Source organism: Crassostrea angulata, chromosome 5 (assembly GCF_025612915.1).
Source record: "Crassostrea angulata isolate pt1a10 chromosome 5, ASM2561291v2, whole genome shotgun sequence".
Lineage (NCBI taxonomy): Eukaryota > Metazoa > Mollusca > Bivalvia > Ostreida > Ostreidae > Magallana > Magallana angulata.
Window position 1 is genome coordinate 46,835,637 of NC_069115.1, and position 13,013 is coordinate 46,848,649.

Below are 13,013 nucleotides of genomic sequence, written 5' to 3' on the forward strand. Positions count from 1 at the left end.
GTCTATACCCTTTTTAAGCGATAAACGTGATGATATTTTCCATTCCGTTCCGTTTTCCGTTCCGCGTTTTAGCAACACCCATACATACATGTCTGTGTTTTCCGTATGCATGAAAGGATTTGTTAAGATCAGCTAAAGGAATTCATTATTGTGTTTTAATTGGATTATCATTATGATGTTTACCAATTTAGGTAAGCATAATACATGTAGTAGCAGTAGCACAATATAATGAGATGCCAGCATACATATATAAGTTCTACTTTCACTTTCTAAATGTGATCTCTCTAGGCCTTTGACAGCATACTGTATCATCATCTTTTAATATTTAAATAAGTTTAACATCGTTACCTATCCTATCGCATTTGTATAGTTTCTGTCATTTTAGTTGCAAAAGTTAATTTTTCATTTGTCAGACTGCATGCACTATTGAGTTGACCCCATATTGACCCTGTATAAACAATTTCTTATTAAATTTGTGTATTACATGTAAGTAGATGTAGACACTTATCATTTTTATATGAGTTATAATAGGAAGGAAGGAGTATTTCTTTCTTAATGTATTATATTATGCATCAAATACAATGTAGGTCATGACCTTATGGGACTGTTCTGACCCCACGAAACAGGAAAGTACAAAATATCTTCTAATGTCATTATGATGCATCTAATGGTGTAAAGTACATTAATGACCCCCAGGTGTTGTCTTTAACACCCCCCCCCCACCTTTATGAAATAGGAAATGATATATGATACATTGTATATTTTGTTAACTTCTGAGATCTGAGATCCTCATCCCTAAACCATGTAATTTATTTTTGCTCTTTGTGTCATTGCGCGTAAAATTGTATATAGATTATGTCCCCTTGGAGAAACCCTGACATTTTAGAACTAGAAATAATAATGTATTTTATCTTATTCATATGTTATACAGTAGTGTTTGGTCCATGTGGGTAATTCCTAGCCTAATGATGTCAATGCTTTGTTAAGGAGACTTTAAAATTTCCCAAAATAGGCGAATACACATGGAAGTGATGCATATAACATTTTGTTTATATAAATCTTAAAAATTGAATTAAGCAATTTCCAAAATGTTAATGTGAATCACGAGAGAAAAAACAATCAAGAAATGATTTAAAATTTTCTACTGTACACATGTAAGAATGTATTAAGTAGACTGAATCTTTATAACCAGGTTAAATTGGGGGGGGGGGGGGTGAATGTGGAGTATAAACATTTATAATTTGAATCATTTATTGTTATTAATTTTAACTTGTCAATGAATACTACTTATTGACCCCAAGGTAGAAATATGACCTCTGATCATATCTCAATAGATCATTTGTCAATTATGCAAGGTGTAATATAATTTTTTTTAAGAATAACATTTTTTACCAGTTCATAAAAGTTTTGACACCCAAATTATATTTTGATTTTAATAGATCATTCGACAAGAGGGGGGGGGGGGGACAGTTTATATTTGAGTTTGTTTGGGAGTGGGGGTTCCAAGTCATATATTTGACAATTTTTTAATGTAATTTAAAATAAGACTTATAAGCCATACTACAGTCATGAACATGAATAGTATAGAACAAAACACAAACTAATACATGTACATGTATATATACATAGGAAGTATTACAAAACAGATGATCTATATCTGGGCTCTTAAATTGAATCATATATCATGTGTACTGGCCAGTGAAATGAGGAAACTTTGGTCACTTTTGTAAATGCGTCTTTATTTTTTATTTTGGAGGGTGACAAAACATGTAAGATGTATGACGAATGACGAATGACGATTTACTACAAAAAATAGAGAAAAAATATTGTAAATAAACTAATTCAAAAAACACACACATACAAATTCATCCTAGTAAATATATGGTTGACAATGATGAAACGTATGACTATCTGATGTATCAGTATAACCTAATTCAATTAGTCACAATAAGATATGCATCTAGATATATAAATCTGAAATGCTCTAGCAAAGTTTGGCGACAGAAAAATGTAAACAAAGAGGCATAACTCTAGACAACCAAATGATATCATACATGTTGCAAATGGAGTTACCTCCCGTAATATATCAATTATAAACCTAACATAATCCAGCGAAGTTGCACACATGCCTCATAATTACATATAAGTACCTCTATATAGCTTTATCAATATATCATTAATTATGACCTTGAAATATCCATGCATATGCATAAATAGTAACTTTATACCTACACTAAAGTATGAGAATTATCAGAATTATCAGATGTACTGTAATATAATTCTACTGCACAATGTACATATGCATTGGAAAACATTCTAACAATATACATATATATCATAACACTCACCAATTAAGTAGTTTCCTCCAGAGAAAAATACATTCAGTACAAAATGATTGAAGACATGAGCCCGCCTCACACAAGTTCACGGGCTCTACACACAAAAATATTGAGCTCAAAAACTGATGACGTCAGATCAGGTATGACTAACTGCAGTACCAGCATAGATATGACTAATTGCAGTATTGGCGGTAACAACCCAGCCCCCTAATTGTGGAATGAATATGACACAATTACGTCGAAAATACTCTACATCATTAAGTTACAAACAATCTAGTTTTTTATCAAATTTGTGTCTTCACTAGCAATTGTTCCTAGAAAATGTCAACAATGAACAAACATTCAATGATCACAAATAATAATACAGAAATGTGCACAAGTTCGTAATAATCAAACAGTTCTAACAATCTCCTTCTAGAACCCGGCAGAGTTTATCAACGGGGCGGATCAGAATATTTGTCGCAGTTTTAACTTTAACTTGTCGCACAAGTCCGTTGCAGTCCGGTATAGTTTCACAAATAATGCCCATAGGCCACGAGTTTCTCGGAGAATTAGAATCGACTATTAACACAACATCACCAATTTGCAAGTTCCGTTTGATTTCGTGCCACTTCTCTCTTTCTTGTAAAAGCGGTAGGTATTCCCGTACCCATCTATGCCAAAACAGGTTTGCCATATATTGAACTTGTCTCCACCGTCTCCTGTGATAGATGTCGTCCTTATCAAAAACTCCTGGAGGCAGGTTCGGCTTCCGCTTCATTAAGAGCAAATGGTTTGGTGTAAGTGGTTCCAAATCAGAGTGGTGATCTGTATTCTTCGTGATTGGTCGATCGTTGATCATATATTCGATTTCACACATCAGGGTATTAAGTCCTTCGTCGTCCAAGGTCTGTTCCCTTACAACGCTGTTCATGGCCTTGCGAATAATTCGAATGATTCTTTCCCACACTCCACCATGATGTGATCCAGCTGGTGGGTTAAATTGCCAGTCTACATTCTTCTGTAACATTGACTTTTGAATCTGGTGTTGATTCCATTCCTGTATGGATCGGGCAAGTTCACGTTCGGCACCAACAAAATTAGTTCCATTATCAGAACGTATCTTCGTAACTTGTCCCCTTCTGGCAATAAAGCGTCGCAAGGCATTTATGTAAGAATCAGTGTCTAATGAAGCTGCTACTTCCAAATGTACAGCTCGACTTGCCAAGCAGGTGAATATTACGCAATAACGTTTCACACGACTTCTCTTTTGTTTTACTTCGAACGGTCCAAAGTAATCGACTCCTACTCTGCTAAATGGTGGTTCATCTGGAACGATACGATCCTTTGGTAGATTTGCCATCTTCTGCTCTTCAACTTTCGACTTGAATCGTCTACATGTAACACATCTTGATATCAGCTTCCTGATAGCTGACGGAGCATGAATAATCCAATACTTTTCTCTTAACTTTGCCAACATATGGTTTCTACCACTATGCATCAGTTCTTGGTGAATTTGTCTAAGAATGATTGTTGACACATGATGATCTTTGGATAGAATAACTGGATGTTTCATCTCTGCTGGAATACTTGACTGGTGTAGTCGACCGCCGACACGTAAACTTCCATCATCCAAAAATGGATCCAAGTTCCTGATTCTACTTCTACGATTCACATGAGAGTTTCCTGATGCAAGAGCATTGATTTCTGTGTCAAATTCTTGCTGTTGAACAAATTTCAGTATTGACTTCTCTGCCTCTTTAAGGTCTTGGTGCGATAGAACACTCTTATCATATGATTCTTGTAATATTGGACTAGAATTGAGTCTTTTCATGTTCACACGCCTTAACAATTCTTTCCGCACTTTCAGAATCCATGCCACTGTTCGTTTCAACAAGTACCACGAAGAATAATGTTGAATCAACTTATTAACACACTCTGTGGAATTGTCTGAATTCTGTTGTTCTGCGATGACTGCTCTGATGGTAACTCTTTTCACCTCTGGGTCATTGTCCAATAATTCTGTATCAGCGATCTCCATTGGATGTTTGGGCCACTGATCCTCTGGTTCCAATAAAAAACTAGGGGCCTTGATCCAGTTTTCTTGCATGATAAGGCTGTTGGCCGATATACCTCTTGATGCGTAATCAGCTGGGTTGACTTTCGTGTTAATGTATCTCCAATTGCGGGGCTGCGATCCTTCATGTATCACTGCTAGTCTGTTAGCTACGAAAGTATGAAATCTTGCCGTTCTGTTCTGAATATAACGTAATACTGCCATACTGTCGGTCCAGAATATAACGCGATCGATGGGCATGTCTAGCTCGGTCAGTAACATCTTGTTGGTTTTGACGGCTATTGTAGCTGCCGTCAACTCCAGTCTTGGAATGGTTGTCTGTTTGAGTGGTGTAACACGAGATTTTCCCATGATGAAAGAACAATGACGTTCTCCGTCTGTATTCTCCAGTAGTAAGTAGGACACTGTGCCATATCCTGTTTCGCTTGCGTCAGAGAAGTGATGTAACTGCGCAATGACTGGATCGAATCCAAAGGGCTTGATACATCTGTTCACTTTGAAGTCTTCTAGTTTCTGGAGGTCCTGGTACCAATGATTCCACTGAATTACAAGGTCATCTGGAATTCTATCGTCCCATCCTAATTGCATCTTGCAAAGTTCTTGAAGGATACATTTGGCCTTGAGTACAAATGGAGCCAAAAATCCTAATGGGTCATATACACTACTGACCATCGACAGAATTCCTCGTCTGGTAAGCGGTTGTTTGTTCAATTCCAGCTTGAAGTTGAAGAAATCAGACTCGACGCACCACTGGACTCCAAGGGCTCTTTCAATCGGCAAAGTATCACGATCTAGATCTAAAGTCTTAACTTCTTTAGCTCTCTCTGACACAGGTATTGAGTTCATGACATCTCGACTGTTGCTTATCCACTTTGAAATGTGAAAACCACCTTTGTCTAAAAGTCTTTGTAAGTCTTTCACTAATATTACAGCCTCGTTCACAGATTTGACAGACTTAAGACAATCATCTACATAGAAGTTTTTGAGAACGGTGTTAACAGTCTCTTCACTGAAATATCCTTTCCAATCCTGAGCTGTTTTTCGAAGACAAAAATTGGCACAACTAGGTGAAGATGTTGCACCAAACAAATGCACAACCATTTGGTATTCAGTTACACTTTTCGAAGTATCTCCATCTTTCCACCATAGGAATCGAAGAAATGAAGCATCCTGGAGAGGTACACGCACTTGGTAGAACATACTGTCAATATCACCCATAACAGCTATCTCATCTTCCCGAAATCTGATCAGAGTTCCAATAAGTGTGTTTGTCAAGTTAGGGCCTTGTAACAACTGATCATTTAGTGAAGTTCCTTTGAACTTGGCTGCACAATCGAATACAACGCGCAGTTTATTCTTCTTGGGATGAAATACACCATGATGCGGCAAATACCACACACGTCCATCGTTTTGTTGAAGGTTCTCAGTAGGAACTTGTTGTGCGTAACCTTCACTGATAATTTTGTCCATAAATGCTTTATAACTGTCACAAAATTCAATGTTGTTTTCAAATTTTCGGGATAATGAAATCAGTCTCTGTTCTGCTTGTTTTCTGTTGTTAGGCATTGTAACAGTTTTAGATTTGAAAGGTAAGTCAATGATATAATGTCCATCCTCAAAATGAACTGACTTTTTTACCAATTCTAGGAAAGTTTTATCTTCCTTTGACGGCTCTGGAACATCATCGATCGTCCGCTCACAAAAGTCATGATTAAACTGGTATCTTATCTGTTCTTCTAATCTTGCATCAATGCGATTGACCGTGACGAATGTGTTGAAAATGCCATTTTCTGGAACTGTGTCGATTGGTCCATTGATTACCCATCCAAGGATAGTCTTCATAGCGAATGGACCATTGTCTTTACTAGGAATTATGTCCCATGGTTCCATTGCTTTAGGAACATTGACACCAATTAACAAACCGATATCACTATCTATTGGTATTCTGTCAATGTGAATGTCACTTAAATGCGGCCATCTTTGAAGGTCCTCCAGTGAAATTATGTCTTTCCTGGACACAGGTAATTCTGGTTGTGTGTAAATAGGAGGAAGATCTATTTGATTGTCACCATTCACGTCAGTTATTTCGAGTCCAGAGAGAATATAACAATTTTCTGTCTTCTGTTGTCCCATGGTTGTCAGACATAACAAAGTCTTTTTGCCTTCAATGTGAAGTAAGTTTGCTATTTTCTCTGTACAAAATGTTGCTGTACTCCCTGAATCCAAGAAAGCATATGTATAAATGTATTTGTCACTGTTTCTTGATTTCAGTCGCACTGGTATAATTGGAAGCGCTTGCCTCACAAGTTCCCCAGCCCCCATATGCGCTGCCGAAGACACAGATGCTGAAGGTACAGACAATCTGTTGTTGTTCTGGTCCGGAGGTTCAAAGCTCTGTCGAGGATCCAAGTGGAGTATAGAAGGATGACATCTCTTACAATGAATACAATATGACTTGCGTTGACAAACTCCCTTCTGGTGTCCAGATTTTAAACAAGAAAAGCACAGTCCTTTCATTTTTAAAACTGCATATCTATCTTTCAGAGGAAGTTTCATAATGTTCTTGCACTCTTCCAAGGAATGTGACGAACCTTCACAATAGATGCATGGTTTCACAAAAGCACAAAATTTTGGTTTGTATTGAACAGCAGCTGTGTGATTTTCTGTAGATGAATGGGACTCCATAGTTTTTGTAGCAAAGTTCCGGCTCGGTCTTGAAAATGTGTTCACTCTTTCATTCTGTCGTTTTGGTGCACTTGAACTAGAATTCATGACTTCTTTTCCATAGATAGGGTCATTCGCCTTTTTAGCTTCTTTGCGGACGAAGTTTACTAAGTTTTGAAATGTAACGGCTTGTTTTCTGTCTTTAAGCTCATACACCACATTTCGCCACTTTTCTTGTAAGTAGAATGGTAGCTTCCTAATTAGAAGTTTTATGTTTTCTGAGTATTCAAGAACTCGAGCACTGTTTACGTTATTCACAGCAAATTGACACTCGGTTAAGAATATTGCATAAGAGTCTAATGCCTTCGAATTGTCTGGTTTAATTGCTGGCCAATCCAACGCCTTCTTGACATAAGTATGAGCCACAACATCTGGATCACCATATCGATCCTTAAGTTCCTCTAAAGCTTGTAGGTATCCTCTTTCTGCATCCAAATGTGAATATCCAGTTACTATTCTTTTAGCTTCACCACTGGTAAATTGAAGAAGAAAGTTCAAACGCTCTTCATATGAACTGGTGTTAACGCACACTTTGGTGTTGAACTGTCGGATAAATCTTTGGTAGTCCATTGGATTTCCTTCAAACTTTTGAATGTCAGCTTTAGGTTTGTTGAGCTCTCTTGCAACTGTAAATAGATCATCTGTGTTGTGGTGATTTTCTGCAGTTGTAAACATTGGCTCTGACAGATGAGAATAAACTTGAGTCTGTGGTTGACGACTTGTTTCATAACTTGAAACAGGCACATATGGTGTACTGTGGCGTGTTATTGTTGGCACATATGGAATACCAGGTGTCATTGTACATGTAGATCTGTTAATGTGGTTAACTGTTTCACATGTTGGTAATGGTCTTGAAACAGACGAAAACACCGGTGCATATGGACTCAACTTTGACTGCTTCATAGATGTAGACACATGCATGATGGGATCCTGTATTGATGTTGTCACTGTTGATGAAGGAAGATGAATGTCACCCGCGGCCTCTGACAGACGTCCCACTTCCAGATCAGCTTTTTCCAGTTGTTCGATTATTTTAGTTCTCTCATCACATATTTTTAAAGCTGTCTTTATATCCAGTTCTTCTTCCTTCAATTTCAACTGTAATTTGGCCTCTTCTATCTGTTTTTTCTCTTGAAATGATGCCGCTCTGGCCTCTAATTCCGCTTTTCTTTGACTTTCCTCCAACTTCGCTTGCGAATAACTGCTCTTGCGACTTCCACTAGAACTCACGGAATTGTTATCAATCACAACACTTTTTGAATGTTTCGTAAACCAGTCCTCTACAGAACTTTTCAAATCCATAAGGTATTCATCCCTCTTCTGGAATCTTTCTTCATCAGGGACCTGATCACTGGTAGAAAGCCAAGCCCGTACTTCATCCTGAGACACTAGAAATTCTTCGTATTTATCGAGCCATTCGCTATACGCTCTTCTAATCGTTTCTTTATCCTCTGATGATAATAATAATTTCTGTAAGTTGTCACTAAGTGTCAACAGTATTTTGAAACACCTTTCTCGGTTTTTATTTTTACTTTCCAGGGTAAATTCAGCACCTTTTTGAGTCATTTTCCTACTTCGTTCACTCCTACGGTACTGTTCTATCTTCTCACCCTCCATCCTCCTCCATCATCTACTTAATTGTAAATATTTGTACTGGCCAGTGAAATGAGGAAACTTTGGTTACTTTTGTAAATGCGTCTTTATTTTATTTTGGAGGGTGACAAAACATGTTAGATGTATGACGAATGACGAATGACGAATGACGATTTACTACAAAAAATAGAGAAAAAATATTGTAAATAAACTAATTCAAAAAACACACACATACAAATTCATCCTAGTAAATATATGGTTGACAATGATGAAACGTATGACTAGCTGATGTATCAGTATAACCTAATTCAATTAGTCACAATAAGATATGCATCTAGATATATAAATCTAAAATGCTCTAGCAAAGTTTGGCGACAGAAAAATGTAAACAAAGAGGCATAACTCTAGACAACCAAATAATATCATACATGTTGCAAATGGAGTTACCTCCCGTAATATATCAATTATAAACCTAACATAATCCAGCGAAGTTGCACACATGCCTCATAATTACATATAAGTACCTCTATATAGCTTTATCAATATATCATTAATTATGACCTTGAAATATCCATGCATATGCATAAATAGTAACTTTATACCTACACTAAAGTATGAGAATTATCAGAATTATCAGATGTACTGTAATATAATTCTACTGCACAATGTACATATGCATTGGAAAACATTCTAACAATATACATATATATCATAACACTCACCAATTAAGTAGTTTCCTCCAGAGAAAAGTACATTCAGTACAAAATGATTGAAGACATGAGCCCGCCTCACACAAGTTCACGGGCTCTACACACAAAAATATTGAGCTCAAAAACTGATGACGTCAGATCAGGTATGACTAACTGCAGTACCAGCATAGATATGACTAATTGCAGTATTGGCGGTAACATCATGTACATATTATATTATTGTTTCTTTGTTCAAGGCATTTCAGATGGTATGTAGGTCATGATCCCAAGTGCTCTTCCTGAAATTATTAAATATCATAAAAACCATTTAGATCCCCACCTTAATCCAAAGATATTATTCCTCCTTAGGTCATGCACGCGCATCAGATCATTATGGCATGTAAGTCATGACCCTAAGGGGTCATCCTGACCCCCTTAGAATCAGAAATTGTCAATTATCTTTAAATTATTGATGTTTGATGATCCTATCTCTATTTAATCTTTATTATTAAGTCTCCGGATGAAATTTGGAGACTTATTGTTTTTGTACGGTTATTAAATTCATGTTTTATTATTCTTCATCTTCTTTTTCTAATTTTTTCCTGCTCTGCATGAACTTGTTTCTCAGAGATGGCTGAACAGAATTGTACAAAACTCTAGGATATGATAGGCCTGCATATCTAGTTGTGCACCCTGGTTTGATTTTTCTCGTTAGACAACCACTTTTCGGGGGAGGGGGGGGAGGGGAGTGTCAAAAGGGTGTGGGGTCTAACATTGAATATTGTAGGAAGAATCGTAGACTGTATTGTACATGGTAACTTGAAAACGGACAAAGATAATAATATAGGGTTTTCATAATCATATATTGGCTGTTACTGGCAATATATAGGGTTTATTAGATCTGGCCCCTGGGGTCATCCCCACCCCCCAGGAATTTGAAATTACCATATATCTCAGAAACTGTTATAATCATGACCCCTAAACCATATATATTCATGTTTCTGATGTCAAGGGGCATCAAATGTTATGTAGGTCATGGGCCCTGTGGGTGGTCCTGACCCCCTCAAACAGCAAGTCCCTTAATATCTTCAAAACAGTTGAGATCCCCACCCTTAAACCATATATATTCTTGTTCCTTGTGTCAAGGGGCATCAAACGGTATATAGGTCATGGGCCCCAGGGGTGGTCATGACCCCCCTTGAACAGGAAGTGCACGAATATCTTGAAAACGGTTGAGATCCCCACCCCTTAACCATATATATTCTTGATCCTTAAAGGGCATCAAAAGGTATGTACCGGTAGGTAATGGGCCTCAGGGTTAAATTTAATTTTTCAAAACCGTAATGTATATCTATGGAACACTTCTTATCATATCCCAAGATATGATGTGTCTATCCATTAAATCATAAAAGGAGTTCTAGGATCTATGTTTTTTTTAAGTGATTAACGTCAATTATCTGCTACTTTTTGACTCCCTGGATGAAATTTAGATTTTTAAAACCTTACTGCACATCTATAGAACAGTCCCTATCATATCCCAAGATATGATTGTCTATCCATTAAATCATAAGAGGAGCTCTTGGATCAATGTTTTTTTTTAGTGATAAACGTCAATTTTCTGCTACTATTTGACTCCCTGGATGAAATTTAAGTTTTTAAAACCTTATTGCACATTTATAGGACAGCCCCAATTATATCCCAAGAGATGACGTAGCTACTCCAAAAGTTGTAAGAGGAGTTCTTGGAACCATATTTTTTTGCAAAAAAACGTCATTTTTTCTTGCCCACTGATCCCCTTAATAAAAAAAAAATTCTGGAACCTGATCACGCCTCAATATGACACCCCTAATCATATTCTACAAGATCATTTGGCTACTGCCAAAAAAAATGACGTTTTTGAAACCAGTTTTTTTTGTAAAAAAAAAACGTCATTTTTCAGCCATTAAATGACTCCTAGGACAAAATTGAAAATTCCGAAACCTTATTGCGCATCTATAGGATACCCTAAAACATATTCCAAAAGATGATTTGTCTACTGTTGAAAATGTAGGAGGAGTTCGAGGAAGAAGGTTTTTTGTGAAAAACGTCATTTTTTACCAATTATTTGACCCCCAGGACTAACAGAGAATTTTTGAAACCTTTTTACAAAACAACATGATACCCCAAATCAAACTCCAAGAGTTCAGTTTGCTGGTTTATAAGATGTAAGAGCAGTTTGATAAAGTAAAACGTGACAGACGGACGGACGGACGGACGGAACAGGGTAACAACAATATACCCGAACTTTCTTTAGAAAGTGCGTGTATAATAATCACTTAATTAAGCTACGACAAATTTAAGCTTCTAAGAGACGGTATTTTAAATACAGTATATTCTTACATTTCAGCTTTAAAACGGATGCAAGCATAGAATTAATATTGTAATCAAATATTTTACAAATGCGTTAACACGTTACTGGTCGCGTAGAACTGTTGTTGCACATTTCAGGACACAGTTCGTGGACACCAGAGATTGCCCGTGAAAAGAAGAATAATGACCCCGTAGAATAATGACCGGGATCATTTTTGACGTAGAATAATGCCACCGTTTACTGTAGAATAATTTGATTTTTCTGAAGAAAAAAGACCTATTGGTTATTTTTCTTCATGTTAAAAGTTGAGAAAAACTACCCCCGTAAAAATGACCCCAGCTGTGAAGAAGAATAGCAATCGGTTACCCAGTATCCCGACAAGATATCTGACTTTGAAATAACTGGAATGTTCACGCTGTTCAGTTGATTTGAAGTTATAAACATCGAACTTGTAAAGAAATCGCTGTATATAGTTTTTCATATATCCGTAGCTAACACACACATTGCCACAAATTGATTGTTAACAGTTATGTTTTTTCTCTCGTCGGGAAGTAACGCTACACTTGTGAAAAAATACTTGATTCTTTATCATGAATATATAAATTCATAAAATGAGAAGGTCTGATCGTGTTTTTCTTAGTCAACCTTCTAATCAACATAAAGCTTTTGAATAACATCTTTTTCTGTCTAGATTGGCAGTTTTTTTAGAGAAATCTTTCATCAATTTCCATTGTTAAAATCATGTATCTATATATACATAAAACAAACTACTTCTGAAAATCAAAAACCAACTATCATTATGATAGCATCCGTATTTGAGAGATATTACGATACTTGGAGAATGAAAAGAATTCTTATGCACGCACAGAAATGGCATAAAGGAGAAAAGTAAATCAGTTCATGGCCTTTCTGCTGTGTAGAAAATACCACTTCGGTTACAAATTACTGATGGAGTAATTTAACCTACAGCGAACATGACATGATTCATATATATATTAGAACAGTGTTCTTTAATTTAAATTACCAAAAATACAAACTGAGCAGGGATTAATTTAGATTCTAAATGAACTTATAAAGTATTAAATTATATTTATGATTAGTTGGTATTTTTATTTTATTTATTAAGAAGAATTATTGTATTTATACAGAAATTGATAAAACTTAAATGTACGCTGTCTGGCTATACAACCTAGCTGTCCGCGGATACCTTTACTCTATATAAAATACATTCCCAGTATTGCTAATTCAATATCAACCTTTTT

General features: G+C 36.4%; 1 protein-coding gene across 1 annotated transcript; it reads right to left on the reverse strand.

Annotated features, from left to right (window-relative positions):
* Positions 1–2,739: 2,739 nt before the first annotated feature.
* On the reverse strand, positions 2,740–9,616 carry LOC128185463 (uncharacterized). The gene is made up of 2 exons (XM_052855054.1): positions 9,435–9,616; positions 2,740–8,889 (listed from the first exon to the last, which is right to left on the reverse strand). The coding sequence occupies exon 2, from the start codon at positions 8,734–8,736 to the stop codon at positions 2,740–2,742; it is 5,997 nt and encodes a 1,998-aa protein (XP_052711014.1). The 5' UTR covers positions 8,737–8,889; positions 9,435–9,616.
* Between the last annotated feature and the right edge of the window lie 3,397 nt (positions 9,617–13,013).

Excerpts from the sequence above, each read along its gene's own strand:
- LOC128185463 (XM_052855054.1), bottom strand. The coding sequence starts at position 8,736 with ATGGAGGGTGAGAAGATAGAACAGTACCGTAGGAGTGAACGAAGTAGG.